At 35.9% G+C, this 21315-nt stretch overlaps 1 protein-coding gene across 4 annotated transcripts in view; it reads right to left on the bottom strand.

Annotated features, from left to right (window-relative positions):
- Positions 1 to 204: 204 nt before the first annotated feature.
- LOC113198067 (sodium/glucose cotransporter 1) overlaps positions 205 to 21315 on the bottom strand; it is a 69372-nt gene continuing 48261 nt past the window's right edge. For 2 of the 4 annotated variants that reach the window (XM_026410652.2, XM_026410653.2), the window contains exons 11-15: positions 17788 to 17938; positions 15208 to 15376; positions 11927 to 12142; positions 3924 to 4029; positions 205 to 419 (exon numbers count right to left, since the gene is read on the bottom strand). In XM_026410652.2, coding sequence (XP_026266437.2) covers positions 205 to 419; positions 3924 to 4029; positions 11927 to 12142; positions 15208 to 15376; positions 17788 to 17938 — 857 coding nt within the window. Of the gene's footprint in view, positions 429 to 3923; positions 4030 to 11926; positions 12143 to 15207; positions 15377 to 17787; positions 17939 to 21315 lie in introns of all 4 variants that reach the window. The other 2 variants (XM_026410651.2, XM_026410654.2) reach the window with 2 other exon arrangements.

The raw sequence follows: 21315 nt of genomic DNA on the forward strand, positions 1-21315 counted from the left end.
TACAGGTGAAAGTATTACACTGGCTTCAATATATAAGTTAATGGCAAAATAATGCCTTCAGCTACCCTATAATTAATTACATGTATACATGTTTATCCAACTGGGCAAATTTTACAACGATCTGGTTTCCCTTCAATGCCACAGAATGGAACTGAAGGGAGGTAAAGATTGCAGCCTTGATGAGTCTACAGCAGAAGATAGGACTCAGGCAAAGTATGCATGGCAAAAGACAGCTACAGCTAGCAGGATGATGCCGTTGATGTTCACTACTGTCCTCCACAAAGGCTTCTCAGAGGTGTCTGTCAGCTTTATCTTCATAGCTGCCTCCTCTTCCTTGGTCATCTTAGGTCCCTTCTGGTCCAGCCCACAGAACAGGTCATAGGCCCGCCTGAAGCACCCTTTTCTCTCCTCAGGAACTTCTGCATCAAGGGAAAGGCATAAAATAATTATTGGATAAAGAAGCAGGAGAGATGAGAAGGGGCTTCCAGAAAGATGCTACACCATGAAGCATCTCTATTCTGAAGAAATTTCTTAATTTTCTTATTTTCAGGAATAGGAGTAGTAAGTACAAGTACAAGACAATGTTGGATGGATTCTACATTGTCACAATCAACTAGCCTGAACTGTTTATCAGATAAATGAAATGTATTTTGGTTTAGAAAATTTAGATCAAGTGATAGTTTATGAGAGAGAAATGTTAACAATTGGCTGGTAAGCTGTGGTGTGAAGGACATGGAAAACCCACCTGTGAAATACATAAACTCATAGCTCTCTGCTGTGTTACTGGAAAGCAACAAGGCTGGCATGTCAGGAGTGAATTGGCTACAAATGTGAATTCTAAGCTTCCACATCAGATCCACCTGGATGGCAAAGAAAGGTCTGAACCGTTCCTGATGCAAAGTAGCAGTGATCAATACTTCTGGGCCTTAAGATCTGGTGTTGTATATCAATACTGATGAGTCAAACTATCCAAGTGGCCCTTAAACCCAAAGTGGATGCCTACCAGGGAATGGATTCCCTTCTGAGTTCATGTGTGGCACCAGAAGTAGGCAGACCCAGCTTACAATCTCTCTCTTCCACTCACTAATATGAGATCAAACACATTATATTTTTGGCACCATCTTCAGAAAACACTCTTCTGCACTTTCCCATTTTTACAAGTCACAGATATTTTAAAAACAGGCACAGAATTTTAGAACTGGAAACATCCTCAGTGATCCAGGGCACAAATATATCACAACTGGTACCAAGTCCAGTCTTGTGGCCTTGTTAATTCACTTCTTTATATTTTGGGTATCTGTAAAAGTAGATAAATACTGGCTTGTTTGCTTTATTAATGAAAATTTAATGATATATTTAATCTAATGATTTAATGAGAGGAAACTCATTACATAGTATATATTAATAAGTAAAAAGCTCCTCCCACTCTCTCTCTTTTCTCTCTACATGAGACATACCCTTTTGTACCTCTCCCATCTATTTGTTTCATCCCAGATGGACTCACTGACTAGCTCATGTGCCAAATAAATACATGGTTATCTGAGTTAATATAAAGTTGAGTGGTTTTGGGAAAGTATCTACATCTTATTTTTCTCATCTATAAAATTGGAAAAAGTATCTTTGCATTATCTGCCTTAAATTATGATATGAATACAAAATGTATCATTAAATGAGTAAGTTATTTATAACTAAATGTTATAAAAATGTCACTGTCAATCATATGATAATGGTGGTGGCGATGCATATGATAAGGGGGTGGTAATGCAATTGCCAGTCTTCCTCATAATGCTGTTTCTCAGAGAATGGTGATTGTGATACCCATGGTCCATCAAGAGAGCTTAATTTACTATGCTTTAGTATGGTAGAGTGTTTCTTATTATTTCACCATAAGTTATCAAAGAAAAACAATTCAAGTTCTTCCATGAACCTCAGAGGTTGCCAAGCTAATTCTTCTCCCAATGAGAGAGTCTCCTCTATAATATCCCTGAGAGACAAATATCTGAAACTCATCCCTTTCCAGATCAATTCACTAAGAAAACTCTTCCTTAAAATCAATCATATGGTGATAATTATAGTCAATTCTTAAAATATCCAAATAGAATACTCAAAGCTAAGGAACAGGAATTTTAAAAAATCAATTCACTTTTTATTTTTTAATGAAAAATAGAATTCATGATTCAGTATCAGTTCCACCTCATTATAAAAACTCCCCCTACCCTCTGTCTCAATAGGGATTGAATACAGGGGAATTCTATAACTCAACCATAGGCCTAGTTCTTTTTATTTTCTATTTTGAGACAGCATCTCATTTAATTGCCCATGCTGGTCTCATATTTGCAATCCTCTTGCCTCAGCCTCTTGAATCACTATGATTATATGTATGCATCACCAAACCCAGATCCATAACCTAGATGTACAATAGTCTACATTCTTACTCTGAGTTATAATTAGATGGATCCTTGAGTTCATCAGTTTCATATCTCTTCTCTGGTGCAAAAATTATCTCTTCTTCCATATTAACACTTCTTGATACTCAAGGCTCCTTATCCATGTCCTTCTAAAATCTGATATTCTCACTCAGTATGGAAACACTTTTTAAAGTAGAAGAGGAAGGGGTTCAAAGGGCTAAGGTGTAGTTTTGTGGTACAGCAGTGGTCTAGTAGGTGCAAGTCCTTGTTTTAATTCCCAGTATCACAAAAAGGAAGAGAACAAGAAAAAGAATAGCGGGGCATGTTCATGCCTGGCTGCTCCAGGAAAGCAGGAAGGAACTGCCTGATGTCAGCATCATGGACAGCTGCCTGTGGCTCCATGTTCCTCCAGTACCCACAGAGAAGCTGGTTTCAGAAATGAAATGTTCTTAGAGATTAAGAGCATATTGTATCAGGGCGAAGACCATTAACAGTCTCTCCCTCCCAGTGCCTCAATTTGTGTCTATAAAGTGAGATAATAAGATCTTAGGATATTTATGATGGCCCTTTCCAGAGCTAGAATTCTATGACATTCCTAATGGCCAGATTCAAAATTTTCTCTGCTTCATCTGGCGCTCTACTTCACATGGAGCAATGAGTGCTCCAGTCCAGTACCAGCAAAAGCATCTGATCTTGAGCTCCCCTACTTCTGCACACCACACACATCCATTCTCCATGTATGTATCTCACCAATATGGTGAGTAAAAGTTCCAACATTGAAGCTAAACAAGACATTAATTTAAAAGGAAAGCCTCTAGGCACTAACTAAGCATCATCTCAGGCTTCCAGAGAAATTTGATTTTCTAAGTCTGATATGGAAACACATAAGATCCCAACAGTCTCTATTCTTTTATTCTCTTAATGTTACTAGAATTGAACAAAGCTTCCCCCCCCCCATCTTTTCTGTTTCCAAACTATGTCAGAAGAGCCCTGACCTGCCTCTTACCTATGACCATGCCCCAAAGCATGGTCAAGTCAGGGTGACAAACTTCTCATGCACTGATTCAATGAGCACTGTAAATTTGAGGGGTAAGGTAGCTGAAATGTCCCTGTACCTCCCTTCCTTACCTCAACCAAGCCTCATCATAAACTTTCCAAAATCCACTTATCCATCTCATCTTTCCTCATTCCTCCTAGGGAAGGGATCTGAGCTCTGATGAAGGCATTTAGTGAAAGCTTTACACAGTCTTGCTGTTGTAAGAGTACTTTTTTTGAACCAGGGTTTGAACTCAGGGGCACTCGACCACTAAGTCATGTCCTCAGCCCTACTTTCTATTTTATTTACAGACAGGGTCTCACTGAGTTGCTTAGTGCCTTGCTTTTGCTATATCTGGCTTTGAACTCATGATTCTTCTGCCTCAGACTCCTGAACTTCTGGAATTACAGGTGCACACCACCACACCCAGCAAGAGTAACTTTTTATGGCTTGGAAATCAGCTTTGACTCATAAATCACCTATTTCAATGGTATCCTTCGGGGATTCCTGGAGGTCCTCCTCTTCTGCATCCAGGTCAATACGTTCTTCTGTGCTGTTGCGAAGACTCCAACACAGACGATGGAGCTATGGGAAAACAGAGGAAAAAAAAGTTAACATAAAAATCCAGTGTCTTCAGCCAAGCAATAGGAGAGCAAAGAGATAACAATCAAGAAAGGAAAAGCAATGTGGACTCTTAGTACCAACAAAAAACATAGATTACATTTCTCACCCACAGCATAATCTCTCAATATGTTGGAAACTTACATGTAGATAATACCCATGTATACATGATATATGGATATTCATAAGTTAAAGAGGCTGCCTCAAATAAAGAAATGTTTGTACAGTGATTATTTTTACACATGATAAATGAATTGTTCCTTTTAGCATTGGTACTAGGAAGCAAGACTAGACAAAACGACCATTTGTCCAGATCAGCAGTGTGAGGTCATAATTTTATACTATGTCATATTACAGGGATAAAAATATGCAGAGGGATACATCAAGTTGGTAGAATAGAGACAGCCAGCACTAGTTTGCTCCTCCGTGGGATGGAAACAAAGAAAAACATTGTGTAACTGCTCACAGAAGTAAGGAACTATGAGTGAACACTGGAAATTGGTAGCACAGAAAATTAAACCTGATGAATTCCAGAGACAATAGAGAATAGCAAAGCAAAAAAGGTAGAATACCCCAGCTCCTGGTGCCTGACACTCTAGTCAGGGGAAAGCACTGATTCCTGCAAGGAGGTAAAGTCTACAGAAAGGGTCATGGCATGGCATAGAAGGATGTACCCTGCAGACTAACAGCTTAAATAAAGACGACCTGGAGTCTGCTTAGCAAGCTAGCTTTAAAGAAACTGCATCTCTCAGCAAACCCTCAGAGTGCTATGGCGAGGATCCAACTTGAGTAGGGTCCTATTGTTAGGGACTAATCAGCTCTGGGGTCAGAAAACCCAGCAAAATCACATTTCAGTGTCCCTATGAGCATTCCTGTGCACTTACTGGGTATGCAGTGGCCAAATGAGCTAGTATGACTTGGAAGGGTGTCCCTGACAAAATTTTGCTGAGAAATTTATGCAAGTATTTATTTATGATTTACTTATTTATGATTTATTTATAAAGGGAACATAGACTGCAATATATATGAGAATGGATGGAACAGAAATTCAGCAGTTTTCCCTTGTGTTACTTGAAATAACCCCAGAAGTATATTATTTTGGAGGCCAGGTCTGAAGTCATGAGGATAGAGGTCAGCAAATCATTTGGTTCCCACAACCAAAATTACAGAACAAAAAATAAAGGCTGCAATAGAGCAGTGCAGACTCACTATTCAAACCAAAGCAGATTTCTCAGTGGAAAACATTATCACCAGGAGGGTATGGAATGATGTATTTCAACTACTGAAAGAAAGTAAATGCCAATCTATATTAGTATACCCAGCAAAGTTATTCTTCACATTTGAATGATAAATAAGGACCTTCTATGCTAATCACAAACAAAGCGAGTTTATGGCCATGAAGCCAGCACTGCAGAAGATACGTAAGGGACTTCTATACCTAGAAGAGGAATAATGATAAACACAATCATGAGAACACAGGAAAGAATAAATCTCACTAAAAGAGCTGATAAGCAAATAACAATTAGGAAAAAAAACCAAACTTAATTAATGTGTAAAACCATCAATCTTCTAAGATGAATAAGAAAAATAAACATAGAATATCCAAAACAACCAGAAGCTAAACAACAAAATTATATAAACCTACACATACATTTCAACAGTAATCCTGAATGTAAATAGTCTGAATCCTCCAATTAAAAAATACATACAGGCCAACTGGATTAAAAAATAAGATGTAGCAATCTGCTGCATACAAGAAACTTATGTCATCATCAAGGGCATGAACAGACTAAAAGTGAAAGGATGGAGAATGATATTTCAAGCAAATGAAATATGAAAGCAAATAGCAATAGCTGTACGCATATCTGACATAACTGACTTTTAGCCAAAATTTGTCAGAAGAGACAAGGAAGATCGATACAGATTGATAAAGGGAACAATTCATCAAGAAGACATAAAGATCATAAATACATATGTACCAAATGTCAGGGTACCCAATTTTGTAAAACACAGACTATTGAATATAAATGGAGAGATAAGATTAATACTATAATAGTAGGTGACTTCAATACCACACCCTCAGCAAGTGATAAGATCACCCAGACAATAAACCAACAAAGAAACATCAGAGTTAAATTATACTACAGATCAGATGGACTTAATATACAACCATAGAAATTTCACCCCAAAACTGTACAACACATATTTTCATAAGTACATGGAAGATTTTCCAAAATAGATAATATATTAGGCCATAAATCAAGTCTTACATATACCAAAAAATTGAAATAATTTCTTATATCTAATCAGATCATAATGGAGTGAAACTAGAATTAAGAGGAAGAGAAACTACACAGAAATTATACAAACACATGGATATTGAACAATATACTTGTTTTGGGTAGTATGGGGCTATTCTACCTCTGAGCTACATCCTCAGCTCTCTCTTTAATTTTATTTTGAGACAGGATCTCACTAAGTTGCCCAGGCTAACCTCAAACTTGTGATCCTCCCTGACAAGTATCTGGGATTATAGATGTCACCACCACACCAAGCTGACAATACACTTTTGAATGTACAGTAAGTCATTGAAGAAATTTGGAATGATATTTAAAAATTTCTAGAATCAAATGAAAATGGAAATATAACATATCATAATTTGTAGGATATAATGAAGACAGTATGAAGATGAAAATTTAGAGCTATGAGAGTTTGCATTAACAACAACCAAAAAAAAAACCCACAGAGATTATAAATAAATAACCTAAGCAATGCAAGGCCTTAGAATGACAAAAACAAACTAAACCCCAAGTCAGTAGAAGGACAGAAATAATAAAGATTAGGGTAAAAATAAATAAAATAGAGACTAAATGAATAATACAAAGATTTAATGAAACAAAGAGTTGGTTCTTTGAAAAGATAAAATTCACAAGTCCTTGACTAAACTTACTAAAAGGAAGAGAAATAAGACCCAAATAAATAGAAAGAGATAAGAAGGGGAATATACAATAGATATCATTGAAATTCACTGGATCATTTGGGAGTATTTTTTTTAAAAGTATATGTAAAACAAATTGGAAAATATCACAGAGATGGACAAATTTTTGGACACATATAACATTACAAAATGAATCAAAATAGAAAATAAAACTAAAAAGCCTAAACAGATCAATAACAAGAAATGAGATTGAAATAGTCATAAAAAGTTTTCTAACAAAGAAAAATTCAGAACAGATTCACTGTTGAGTTTTGCTAAATTTTTAAAAAAGAAATAATGCCAAATACCAAAGCTCCTCAAAATATTCCATAAATTAGAAAGGGAAGGTACCTTTTAAACCAATTCTACAAAGCTAGTATCACCCTAGTATCATAACATGATAAAGACACAACACACATACACATAAGGAAACTATAGATCAATATCTCTAATGTCATAGTCCAAAAATTCTCAATCAAATTGTTGCGACTTGAATTCAACAGCACATTAAAAAGATAATACACCATGAACAAGTTAGTTTCATTTCAGTGATGTAAGAATGGTTCAACACACACAAATCAATAAATGCAATACAGTATACAAATAAAACCAAAGACAAACATCACATGATCATCTCAATAGATTCAGAAAGAGCCTTTGATAAATTGTGTATCTCTTCATGATAAAAATTCTGATTATAATTAGATATGATAGGAAAATCAGAATTTTGTTGAACTTCCTTATACTTGTTTAGAATATAGTATTGTTTTTAGTCTGAATTACATAATGCTTTAATTAACAAGGATCATAAAATTCTTATTCTAGCCCTGTCTGTTGAGAAGGCATGTTGGAAAGTGAAGAAAAAAACCTGATTTCATTAGGGATAGAAGTATCATATGTCAACACAGTAAAGGCTCTATATCACAAGCCCATAGCCAACATCATTCTGAATGGGGAGAATAAAAGCATTTCCTCTAAAAATCAGGAAAATATGAGAATGTCCACTCTCATTACTCTTATTCAATATATAAAATTTCATCCGGAGCAATCAGGCAAGAAAAACAAATAAAAGAGATTCAAAGAAAAAATGAGGAAGTCAAATTTCCCCTGGTTGCAGATAGTACAATTTTATACTTAGAAAGCCCTAAAGACTATACACATACACACACAAAAAAAAACCTTTTAGAACTGATAAACAAATTCAACAAAATAGCAGAATATAAAACCAAACATATAAAATCGATAACTTTTTAATACACCAAAATGAACTTCCTGAAAAAGAAATTAGAAAAAAAAACTATTCACAATAAGTGAAAAAAACACAAATAAATAAAATATTCAGGAATAATCTTGACCAAAAAGATGAAAAAATTGTACAATAAAAATTTTAAAGCACTGAAGAAAGAAATTGAAGAAGACACTAGAAGGTGGAAAGAACACCAGTGGGAGAATGAATATTGTTTAAATGAATACACTACCAAAAGTGATCTACAGATTCAATATAATCCTCATCAAAATACCAATGACATTCTTCACAGAACTAGGAAAAACAATACTAAAATTCATATAAAAGCACAAAAGACCCATAACAGCTAAAGCAATCCTGGACAAAAAGAGCAACACTGTGGGCATGATTCCTGGTTTCAAAATATACTAAGAGCAATAATAATAAAAATAGAATTGTATTTAAACAGAATAGAGGACTCAGAAATAAATTCATGCATCTATAGCTAACTGATCCTCAACAAAAGTTCCAAAAACATATGTTGGAGAAAAGACAGCCTTTTAAACAAATTATGTTGGGAAAACTGAATACCCACACGGAAAAGATTGAAATTAGGCCCCCTGTACAAAAATCAAGTCTCACCCTGTATAAAAATCAACTCAAATAAATAAATAAACTCGAAATTAATCAAATATATTAATGTAAGACCTGAAGCTTTTAAATGACTAGAAGAAAGCATAGATATTGCTACAGGCAACAATTTCCTGAATAGGATTCCAATAGCCAAGGAAACAAAATAATTGAAAAACAGGATCGCATCAAATTAAAAAGCTTCTGCACAGCAAGAGAAATAATCATCAGAGTAAAAAAAAAAAACAACCTACAATATAGGAGAAAAAAATCTTTGCTAGCTATTCATTTGACAAAGGATTAATATCCAGAATATATAAATATTTTTTAAAAGTTAACAATAAAACAATCTAACCAAGAAATGAGCAAATGATGTGAACAGATACTTCTCAAGAGAAGAGTATGAATAGCCAATAAATATGTTTTTAAATGATGAATTTTTTATTCATCAGGCAAATGCAAATCAAAACTATACTGAGATTCCTTCTGACTGGGGAGTAGTCAGAATTGCTAATATAAAAATTAAAAAATAAATTATAAATGCAGGCAAGGAGGTGGAGAAAAAAGAACCCTTATACAATCTTGGTAGAAATGTAAATTAGTTTAGTCACTATATAAATCAATACCACACGGATTTTCTCAAAAATCTAAAAATAGAACTACCATACAATCCAGCCATATCAATCTGGGTATATATCCAAAAGAAATAAGTCAGCATAACAAAGAGGTAACTGCACACCCATGTTTATTACAGCACTATTCATAATTGTAAAGTTATTGAATCAGCCTAGGTGCTCATCAACAGATGAACAGACTTTAAAATGGTATATTTACACTATGGATATCATTCAGTCATAAAGAATAATGAAACCATGTCATTTTCAGGAAAATTGATGGAATTGGAGGATGTTAAGTGAAATCAGCCACACAAAGAATAAGTGTGGCATGTTTTCTCATGCCCATTAGTACCTTGGTTTTTCTACTTTAAAATGAAACAGAACTAAATGTGTTTGGGGCTGCAAGACTAAGCATGGGGAAGCAGGTGATAGTTTTATCAAAGAAAATTTGTGACAGTCAATTAACATCATGGTGATTCTACAGTTACAAAATCAGTTTTTATTTGACATATAGTTTTGTCACAGCTTTTGAAAATTTGGCAATGAGGCTGAAGGTCTGTTAATAATTCTATAGATCCTTGTATTCATGTATGCATGAATAAAGTATTAATAAAAACTTTTCTCTTTTCTATGGGTATATATGATCTTGGGTTAGCTTTCTACCTTTGTTCCCTTGGAAACCTGAAAAAGGTGGAATACCATTTGGATTGGTTTTGCAGATTTATATTGCTTATAGTCCCATAATTACTAATTTTTCTAGATTTGGAGGGATACAAGTGAACCCTAAATCAATGGAAGCATCTAGATTTAAAGAAGAATGCTTTTAATTTATGAAGTCTTAAATCAACTGGACCTTGATATTATGCTATGATTTGAATATCAGCTCCAAAACTTATGTTGAAATTTAACTGCCATTGTGACAGTATTAACAGGTGTCAGCATCCTACAGTGATACAGGCACATCACTGTTTATAGCAGTGCAATTCACAATAGTCAAGTTATGGAACAATCCCAGGTGCCCATTAACAGATGAATCAATAAAGAAAATGAGTCATGTATACACAACGGACTTTTACTCAGCTATAAAGGAGAATGGAATAATGCCATTTGCTGGTAAATGGATGTAATTAAAGAACATCAGGCTAAGTGAAATAAGTTAGATTCACAAAATCAAAGGTCAACTGTTTTCTTATACAAGCAGAAATTAGAAACAAGGGGGAAACAGGGTTGGAGAATCCCACAAAAACAGAAGAAAGGTCAGTAAATTACAGAAAAGGGATTAAGGGTGATAGAGGATAGATGGGAAAAGGGAGGAACTGCAGAATTGAATTGATCAAGTTATGCTATGTACATATATGAGTATACCACATTGAATTCCCCTCCATGTATATCTACAAAGCACCAATTAAAAACAATGAATAAACAGAAGTAAGTTCAGTAGAGTAGAGGAAGAAAACTGGGACAGGAAGGACAGAAGAAAATATGCAACTACTGAGGATTGAAATGGACCAATTATATTCCATATATGTATGAATATGTCACTATTGAACATATGAACCCCACTATTATTTATAACCATAATACACTAATAAGAACTTTTTTTAAAAAAAAAGGATAATTAGATCATGAGGACTCTGTCCTGATGAGTGGATTAAATCTACTATTGTGGGAGCACTTTTCTGATAAAAAAATGAAGTTTGGCCTCTATTAATTTATAACCTTCTTTAATTCTTTCTTGCCATATAATGACTTCCATGAGGTTATGATGTGGCAAGAGGCTCCTTACCAGGTGCACCCCTCAATCTTAGACTTACCAGACTCAAGGACAGAAATGAAATAAATTTTATTACTTATAACCTATCCAATCTGTGGCATTCTGTTATAGCAGCAGTAAACAGACTAAGATATATTGTTAGAAATATCTTGAATTTTATAAACAACTCTTTGGCAGCTTAAGAGGAAAATATCAAAAGGTAAAATATACTACAGATTTCCCTGAGTTTAGAAATTTTTGTAACCAGGCCTCAGAAGCTTCAACTATGGGAAAGTTACAGGAAACACCAGTTCCTATTTTGAACATGGGTTTCTGAGCCATGGTAGCCCCGTGCTTGCTCATGTGATCTCATTTCCCTTGCACATGTACTATCACTCAGGGAGTAGGATCCAGAGACACCCCCACCCCCGGACTGAAGTGTGGACTGTCAAAAGATTCCCATTAAAAATGCACTCTTGAAACTTCCTAGCTGGCATACCATGTTTCCTATTCTGTGTCCTTCTACATAAAACTAAGGGCAAGTACAAACCATTTTATTCATGCAGATGGGAGATGTCTAGTTGAGCTGAGGTCAACCAAGAGTGCTGCAACATGAATGTGAAACAAGGACAGACGAGGTCTTCTGAATGGATACTCACATGCACATCTGGAATGGGCTTGGTGAAGAGGGAGATGACCACAATGGTGATGACAGAAATGACAAAGAGGATAATGGCAAAATACAAGTAGTGGACCCCACAGATAATGGTGGGACAGTTGCTGGGCTCCATGCAGCTCCCAGTTCCATAGGCAAACTCAGTAATCATACGGGAAATTCCAATCAGAAATCCTAGGATGAGTCCCCAAAAGGCTCCCTGTGAAAGAAAACCCTGAATTAATGAGTGCTGAACCCACAAAACAGGTGGGAATTCCAACATTCCAAGAGATGGGCAGAGGCAAAGGAATAAAGCTGAGAGAAATGCTAGCTCTAGACCATCTGAAGCCAGGACATCATGGTGCAGGACAGGGCTGGGATTGTTAAGTCAGGCTTCCAGGGGGTCTCTCTATCTTGTTTCAGCAGCATGATTTCACCTGCATCATTAAACAAGGACTCATAATATAATGGGGTAAAGTGATTAATAACTTATATAGAATTTTAATCTCCCCTAAATTCCAAAAATTCCTTTTAACTTAAAAAATATTTGAACTCTCCACTTCATCTATAGTCCCCACCTGCCTCCAGATTTACACCTATTCAGATATAAAGTAACTACTTGTAAAATATTTTGTCTTCTTTGAAGACACTGAAAAAAATTAGGTATTTGTGGGGTAGAGAAAGTAAATTTTCCATATATAAATAATAATTCTTCCTTCTTTAGTCCCTGTTACAAATAAAAATATCTCTTTTTAGTTTAATAACATAACATTATATAATGCATTTTGATATCAAATTTGGGGTTTGTATATGAGATACACAGAAATTTTCCAAAGACTAAAAGAGGGGACTATTTTTTCAGAGAATTTTTTAGACTCTTCTTTCTTCTTCCTTTCCTTTCTTCCATATCTTTTCTTTGCTTTCTTCCTCCTTTTTTCTTTACTTTCCTTCACCTTTCTTTCTTTGCTTCTTCCTTTGCTTGCTTTTTTTTTTTTTTGCCTTTTGGTCTGCACTCACTTAAGGTCCATATCTATTTTTGAAAGCTACATATTAAGTGATCAAGTGGCAAATGAGAATGTGCAATTAGAATGGTGGACAAAATGAATCTTCATGATTTTATCAAGTATTGATCAGTCCCTTAGCTAGCCACAGTTACTCCTACACTATAATCCAAGTGTGTTAAATTAACAGCTATTCTTTAAGTATGCCATGTATGTTTATGTCCTAGGACCTTTGTTCGGGTCATTCTTTCTATCTAGAAGACTTGGGATAATTCTCTTCCTGGTAAATTTCTCCTGTCTTAAATACAATAAAATAGAGAGAACTGGGTGGGTTCATTCTCCTTGTGTGGCCACAACACTGTGAACACACCTCCATGCCAGCCCAACTCTCCTGCCATGCAATCACTCATTCAGTTCTCTGCCTCCTCACTTGAACTGGGAGTTTTCCCAGAAAAGGAACCAAGTTTCACTCACTTAATGTAGCTAGTGCCTGGTACCATGCCTGGTATCTGAAATTGTCTATTAAATTAATAAATGAGTAAGAAAAAAGGTTTCTCATTCATCCCCCATAATGTATTCCTTAAAAAACATTTTAAAATTTTAGTTAGTATGAATAATTCTGATAAAACTTACCAAGAATTTTTTTCATTTTTGGCAATTAACTTGTATTCCTTTATCATTACTCTCAAGTGGCTCTTAAAAAAACTGATAGCCTTTCATATTTTCTTGTGCATTTTAGGATATCCCTGACAACTAACCACTAGATATATGCAGGGTTCTCAGAAGCAAAACTATCAAAAATGTTTCCAGACATTGACAAAGTCCCCCTTGAAGAGGGTGAAAAAACACCTCCAATGGAGAATAAATATGGTCTATCTCAATTTTTAGCTTTATTTTTGAAAGCACTGGTCTATTACTAAATTAGATATTCTTGTGGCCTAATATAGTACCCACCTGGGCTCTTAGTTGACAATTTGTATTTTAGAAATATTCCAGGGAACCAGCTTTCTGCTAATAACTACTGAAATTTGTCCAAAGATATTCATCTATGTCTCTGTTGAGATTACTTTCTTGTTTAATTCTGATTTCTCCAAGGTATCTGTGTGCCCAGTTTTGAATAACTGGATTATCTTTCTCATAGCACAAATGTGGAAAGAACAGATATACCTGTTGTATTTTGTGTACCTCAAAACTGGGTTTTTCCACTGAGGTACTTCCCTGATGCAGTATATATCTGTTTCTGTCCTTTTGAGAGTGAAAAAATGTTTCCAATTAAAACTATGTTACCAATTTTATTTTATTCTTTCAGATAGTAAGCCACATGGTCAGCACTGCTGCTCTTTCTCAGTCCTTCCCAGGTAGATAGATGGTTGGAAATAGAGACAGCTGAGCAACACCCCAGTCATACAACATATCCAAAAGCATCTTTCTCATTGTTTTTTAAAAACAGCAATGCCACCCCACTGTTGGCTTAAATTCTTTAACCTGGCTTTCAAAGTGATCATTCCTATTCTAACTTTGACCTGCTTTTCCAGCTGCATATTCCATTATTCACAAACTCTCTCTCCAGCCAGGTAAGATTCCTTGCAAGTCCCTTGTCTTCCCCTTATCCTTTCTTTTCCACATTGGGCAAATCTCTTCTCTCTGCTTAAATTCTTTCTCTTTCTTTTACAATTTTAAATCCCTCCAGATCCACTTTTCCAAGGTATCTTCTCAAATGATTTCAGCACATGTTGATTGATACAGCCTTTCCTGAATCTCTTCCTATTTACATTTTGAATCAAATTTTTAAAAATGCCTCAATTCTTATCTATCTTACATTGTTTTTCAGATAAAATGTTTGAGCAACAGGACCTTTTCCTTCACTGGGTCCTGAACAGTGCTGGCTGAAAAACCAAGTTCAAACCATAGTCACTGGAAGTAACTTATGCTAGGATTTCCTGTGGAGCTGCTCACCCAGAGACTACAAACTTCATAGGAGGCTCCATGAGGTCAGGTCAGAATCACCAAGGTTGGATAGAAAATGTACAATATGAGTTGGGACCCTGTACCAAGAAGAACAGGGTACTTATAGAGAAAGTAGACCCAGTATTAACTCCTGAGGAGTTTATTCCAACTCTTAGAGAGTCCCCATGGTCCATAGAGACTTTCTCATATAAACCTTTAGAGGTACATCCATTTCTTCTTAAGATCTCTGGGAAACAGAATCCCTTCCACAGAGAATATACCCATATAAAATTCTGTGGCAGACTGACTTTTCTGAACATGTCAAAGCAATACCTACAGGTTCAGTGATTCTCTTCCAGAAAACAGCAAGCAGGAAGACAGCTGCAATGGGTGGTCCCAAGTAACTGGTAATGGACTGGATATAATCAAAGAGCTGCCCACTTTGCGCTGACTGCACAATGGGCACCCAGGCAATGCTGATGGCAATCAGAAAGAGAATGAACAACCTGAAATCAAATTCCCCATGACAGAATATTAATAAATAATCCTACATAAATAAATATATATTACTATGTGTCCCACACATATATACACACGTCACTTTCAAACATATATATACATATGTATCTGTACAAATACATATATAATATGACCACAGAAAGGAAAAGTAATAAGCAAATTCATTCTTGAGTCTTTTTTTCTCCCTATTCATCTGTGGCTATGGGTAAGTGAAACACACTTGGTTTTTGATAGTCATTTAGGCCAAATCATTCCCATATAAAAATCCCACTTTGGGAGGCAGAAGTGTACAGGAACAAGGCTATATACTTTGGAGCAAGGCAGTTCTGAATTAAATTTTTTTCTATCTTTGTGTTTAGCCTCTCCCTGAATCTCAAATTCTCCAACTCTAAACAGAGAAATATGTGACTGACCACAAAAAAAAATTGGAATAAGCATTAGTGAGAGTAAAATGCCTCCCAAACAGTAGGCATTCAATAAATAGTAAAAAAAAACTATTGTTTTATTTAAAAATCTATTGTTATTATTTTCTCCTCCTTCCTCATAATAAAATTTAAAACAAGCCAATGAAAGTTTATAAAGGAACAGTCTGGATAGGAAGGGACACAATTAGGTATTTCCAGCTCTCTCCCTCTTGAGCTTTACCATGTCCTAAAAAGATTGGTGAGTCTCACATAAGCTCTTATTACTTGGCTCTTGATTTAACTATAAATTAAGGGGATCCTTGTGAACATAGAAGAAAGAACAGCAGAATAGAGGAAGAGGATTGAGGAGAGGGAGGAGGGATGGAAAAGGGGAGGAACAGCAGAATGAAATTAACCAAATTATGAATATATCACAATGAATTTCATTTTTTATATAACTGTAATGCTCCTCTTTAAAAATAAAAACCAACAGGGGCTAGAGTTGTAACTCAGTGGTAGAGCATTTGCCTTTCATGTATGGGGCCCTGGGTTTGATCCTTGACATCACATATATATAAATAAGAAAATAAAATAAAAAATCCATTGCAATAAAAAACATTTAAACAACAACAATAAATGAATGCAAGGAAGAGCACTAGAGTAGAAGAAGGGAATCAGGAAGAAGGAGAAGAGGAGGGAAAGGGGAAGAACTGGGGATTGAAATGCAGCAAATTATGTTATATGCCTCCAAGAATATGTACCACTATTATCTAAAACTGTAATACACTAATGAAAGCAATTAAAAAAGGCTTTGATTCACTTACTTCACATGTATTTAAGGCAAAAGAGTCTTAAACTGACCTTCTTAAAGTTGTGTTTTTAAATATTTCTCACTCTGAAATTTCCGCCCATTGCCCCCTATTTACCCAAATTCTACCTATCACTTTGAACCCAGTTAAGGTTCTTCCTCCTCCAGGGCCCTTTCCCAGGTATGCCACACTACGCTCACCTCTCCCTTATCTGAGTTCCTAATTGCTCTTACAATTCACACAGCAGAGTTTGAAACTGTTTCACTTCACTCTGAGCTTTTACAGGAGACTGAGATAAGCCACAAGATAAGTAGTTATGGGATGTAAGGAAGTGTGAGACCCAACACAATCTTAGGACTAGGGGATCCAGACCTGTCCAAAAGCAACAAAGTAGTCTTCTTTCCCATTTTGTATTTGAGTCTGATAAATAACAAGGAGAGTTAGTAAGTGCCTTTTTAAGTGAAAGCCAGTCAAGGTAGTAGTACTATTTTCTATGATACAAAGTAGTAGATTCTGGGCTGGTCAGATCTCCCTTGGCTGCCTTTCTTTAGCCCAGAGACCTGTGAAGTGGCAGCCCATATCCCTCCTGAACTCATTGGGAATCTTTTCTTTAACTAACATCCCAGGGTTTGTTCCACCTGACCTAAGGAGAGTGCTTTAGCCCCCTGAAGAGACATATAAACAGTCAGGCACACATTGTAATCCCAGTGACTCAAGAGGTTGATTTAGAGAATCACATTTGAGGCCAGCCTGGACCATAGAGCAAGACACTGTCTCAAAATTTAAAAAAAATAAAGGGTTGAGATTGCAAGTCACTGGAAGAGTATCCCTTGGACACATTCCCAGTACCAGGGAGATCAGGGAGAGAGGGAGGTGAGGAGAAAGAGAGAACAGACACATAAGCATATCTATGAATTCTGTGTCCAGAACACCTGTTTAATAGCTAATGATGATAATGAGCACACCTGATCCATTTGACAATGTTTTGATATTTTCAGAATTCTGTTGATAAATTCATTTATGACAGTCAAAAATGTAGAGCATTGATGACTTCCAATTCTCCAGTTTAAAGTTAAATATTACTGAAGGGTAAATATAACAAACCACCAATATCACTCTACCAGCACTGTCCAATCTTGCCTAGCTGATCATTTTCTGATCATTCAAGCTTTTGACTGTATTTACCTTCCTGCAATCATGAGCTCTTTCTCAGATGCTTGCTTCCGGATCTTCGTGTAGATGTCCATGGTGAAGAGGGTGCTGGCACTGTTGAAGATGGAAGTTAGGGAGCTCATGAGAGAAGCCATCATGACTGATAGCATCAAGCCTCGCAATCCTGGAAGACAAGGAAGGTCTGAGTGGCACATCTAGTACTTCAGCAGGACTCAACTTTTGTTTGCTTCTGAAACTGTGTCATCTCCTCTAGCTTATGTTTCCAGAAAAAATAAATGTTTTAATTTGCGCATTGTGGTGCACACCTGTAATCCCACTGGATCAGGAGGCTGAGGCAAGAGGATCACAAGTTCAAAGCCAGCCTCAGCAATTTAGCAAGGCCCTAAACAACTTAGTGAGATCCTGTCTCTAAATAAAATATTTTTTAAAAGGGGTTGAATGTGGCTTATTGGTTAAAAAGCCCTGGATTAAATACCTGCTACCAAAAGCAAAACAAAACAAAACAAAATGTTTTAAGGAATAGACCATGGCTTTAAATTATAATTCCATGACAACCAATAAGGCTCTAGATAAAAAAAAACATGTATGAGGTAAATATTTCACAATTGAATTATAATGATGGTGATGGTGGTGGTGGTGGTATTTCCAGTTGAGGGATTTTTTTATATGATCTTTCACTCAAAAGATTCATGATATAGCTCAAAGACATTTAAATGAGGATTCAAAAGATAAGTTATCAAGAAAATAAAAAGACAGCTATGGAATGGGAATAAATATGTACAGTTCATATATCTGCTAAGGACTTACTATATAGACCATATAAATAACTACCATAGCTCAATAATAAAAATACAAATAACCCAATTAAAATGGCAGATGATCTGAATAGCCATTTCTCCAAAGATATACAAATGGTCAATAATGACATGAAAAGATGTTTGACATCAAGAAAATTCAAATCAAAACCACAATAATTATTATTTCACACCAATTAGGATGGTATTTGAAAAATATAACGAGAAATGTGGACTTTCTATTGCTAGTAGAAATGTAAAATGACAAAATTGGAAGTTCGGCAATCAGTTAAACATAGAGTTACAATATGATTCATCAGTTTCACTCCTAAGTGTCTACCCAAGGGAAATAAAAATATACATCCAAACAAATATATAAGCGTAAATGTTCATGGCACCATTATTTATAACATCTGAAAAATAGAAACAACTCACATGTCCATCAAGTGATTAATGGTTAAACAAAATAAAAAACTGATAAGTGGATTATCATGCAATGGAATGTTATCCATTAATAAAAAGAAATAAAATGCAAATACATGCCACAATACAGATGCTCTGTTAAAGTAGACAGTCACAAAGGACCACATATTTTTATATGATTCCTTTTAAATGAAAGATCTGGAACAGGCAAATATATAGAGACAGAAAGTGTATCTTTGGTTATTTAGGACTGGGAGTTTGGGTTGAAACAAGGAAGGGCTGCTAATTTCTTTAACAGGTGCAGAATTTCTTTATTAGGTGATGAAAATTTTCTAAAATGGATTAGGGTGATAGGCACTACTCTATGAACAACTAAAAATCATTGAGTTGGACACCTTGAATGAGCAAATTGTATGGAATGTCAGTTACAGCTCAATGAAGTTTTTATTGAAAGAAGACAAAGCTCTATTTCCAACTCTGACCTAAGCAAGTTATGCAAAATTGTAGGCGTCATTTCTTGAGGTGTTAAATAGGGATAATATGACATCCACTCATATCAGAATAAGAGGTATTGTTTTAAAAGTTTTCCCACTCACAGCAAGCATGGTTGGCTATAATCTCTGTCATTCTTTCAATACCTATTGCATCTGCTGAGGCCAGAAGGCCAGGGCAAGCTGAAGGCCCACTATCACTGCACAGATTTACAGTCTCGGTAGCAAAGTGACTTTAGGGATCACCTAGGCTTAATATCTACTTGCTACAATGGGTCCCTTCCACAACTCTTGCGATGCCCAAACCCTCAGTAATAGGAAATCTGCTACACCACAGGAAGCCTATTCCCTCTTGGACAGTTCTGACCAGGCTGAAATATGCCTCTTTACAGCTTCAGTCCTTATGCAACTCAGTTGGAGAGGTCTTACCTTTCCCTTCTTTGCCTCTTTTATATATTTAAAGATAGCTTGTGATGGGAGGGGAGGGGAGAGGATGTGGGAATAGGAAAGATAGTAGAATAAAACAGACATTATTACTATATGTCTATATGTGACTGTATGACCAATATGACTCTGTAATATATATATATATATATATATATATACTCAAAAATAAGAAATTATATTCCATCTATGTATATCAAAGTGTATAAATGCATTCTATTGTCATGTATAATTAATTAAAACAAATTATAAAAAAACATAACTCATGTCTCCTTGAGTTTCGTATTCTCTAAGCTAAATATCTTCAGTTTCTTTCAATATTCCTACTTAATTTAGGAACCCAACTATATAAACTTGACTCCTATTTCCATTAACTTCAATAGATTTATTGAGTCAACATTCATGCCTGTTATGATTTGGATCTGAAATGTTCCCAAAAGGCTCATGTGTTGAAGGCTCGGTCTCTAATGCAGCTTTGTTCAGATGTGGGGCTTTGGGAAGTGATTGGATTATTAAGGCTCAAACTTCATTAGTGGATTCATCCATTGATGGATGCATAATTTGATAGCACTATTGGGAAGTGGTAGAAACTATAGGAAGTGGGTCCTCATTAAAGAGAGGGGGTCCTCATTAAAGAGAGGGAGTCTTCATTAAAGAGAGTGGGTCCTTGAGGCAATGCCCTTATGTACTTAAGTTCTCTGTTATCTGTCTCCTTGTCTGTCTGTGAGTACACACTCACCACAGGAATGAAGTAATTCATACTTCTCTCTCCTTCTGGCTGTATGAGGTAACATTCCTCTGCCACACCTTCCCTACCATTAAGTTCTGCTCACCAAGGCCTAGAATCAAATGAAATAAAACCTCTAGTGACTGGAATCTCTGAAACCATAAGCCAAAGCAAATCTTTCCTCCCTTAGATTGATTTTTTCCTCAGGTGTTAGGCCACAGACACAAAGCTAATAAACACAATGTAACAGTTGTCTAATTCATGCTTTAAATATAGCCAGTGCTGCTCTGCACTGAGATTTATTTTTAAATGGACATGCTTTTTCTCTTCTCCTCCTGCCTAATCTCTCCACTTTTCTAATCTTGGGGGAAGCAAGATTAATTACCCTTCTTCCCCATACTAAGCCTAGTTGTCTGTCTGTGAGTACACACTCTCCACAGGAGTGAAGTAATTCACACTTCAGAGATGGTACCAGATCTAAGAAATCTTACAAATGAGCAAATGAATTCTGACCCCCATCAGGGCACACCTGGAATGTAGCTTTTGAATCACCCCTTTCAGAGCTCTCTGTTCTTCCTGATGGACGGAATCATAGACTCTGGTGTAGTGTCACCCCCTCCTCCACAGAAAATCTTAATTAAGCTTCTCCAGATGTCCTCAC

The sequence above is a fragment of the Urocitellus parryii genome, chromosome 3 (genome assembly GCF_045843805.1).
Source record: "Urocitellus parryii isolate mUroPar1 chromosome 3, mUroPar1.hap1, whole genome shotgun sequence".
Lineage (NCBI taxonomy): Eukaryota > Metazoa > Chordata > Mammalia > Rodentia > Sciuridae > Urocitellus > Urocitellus parryii.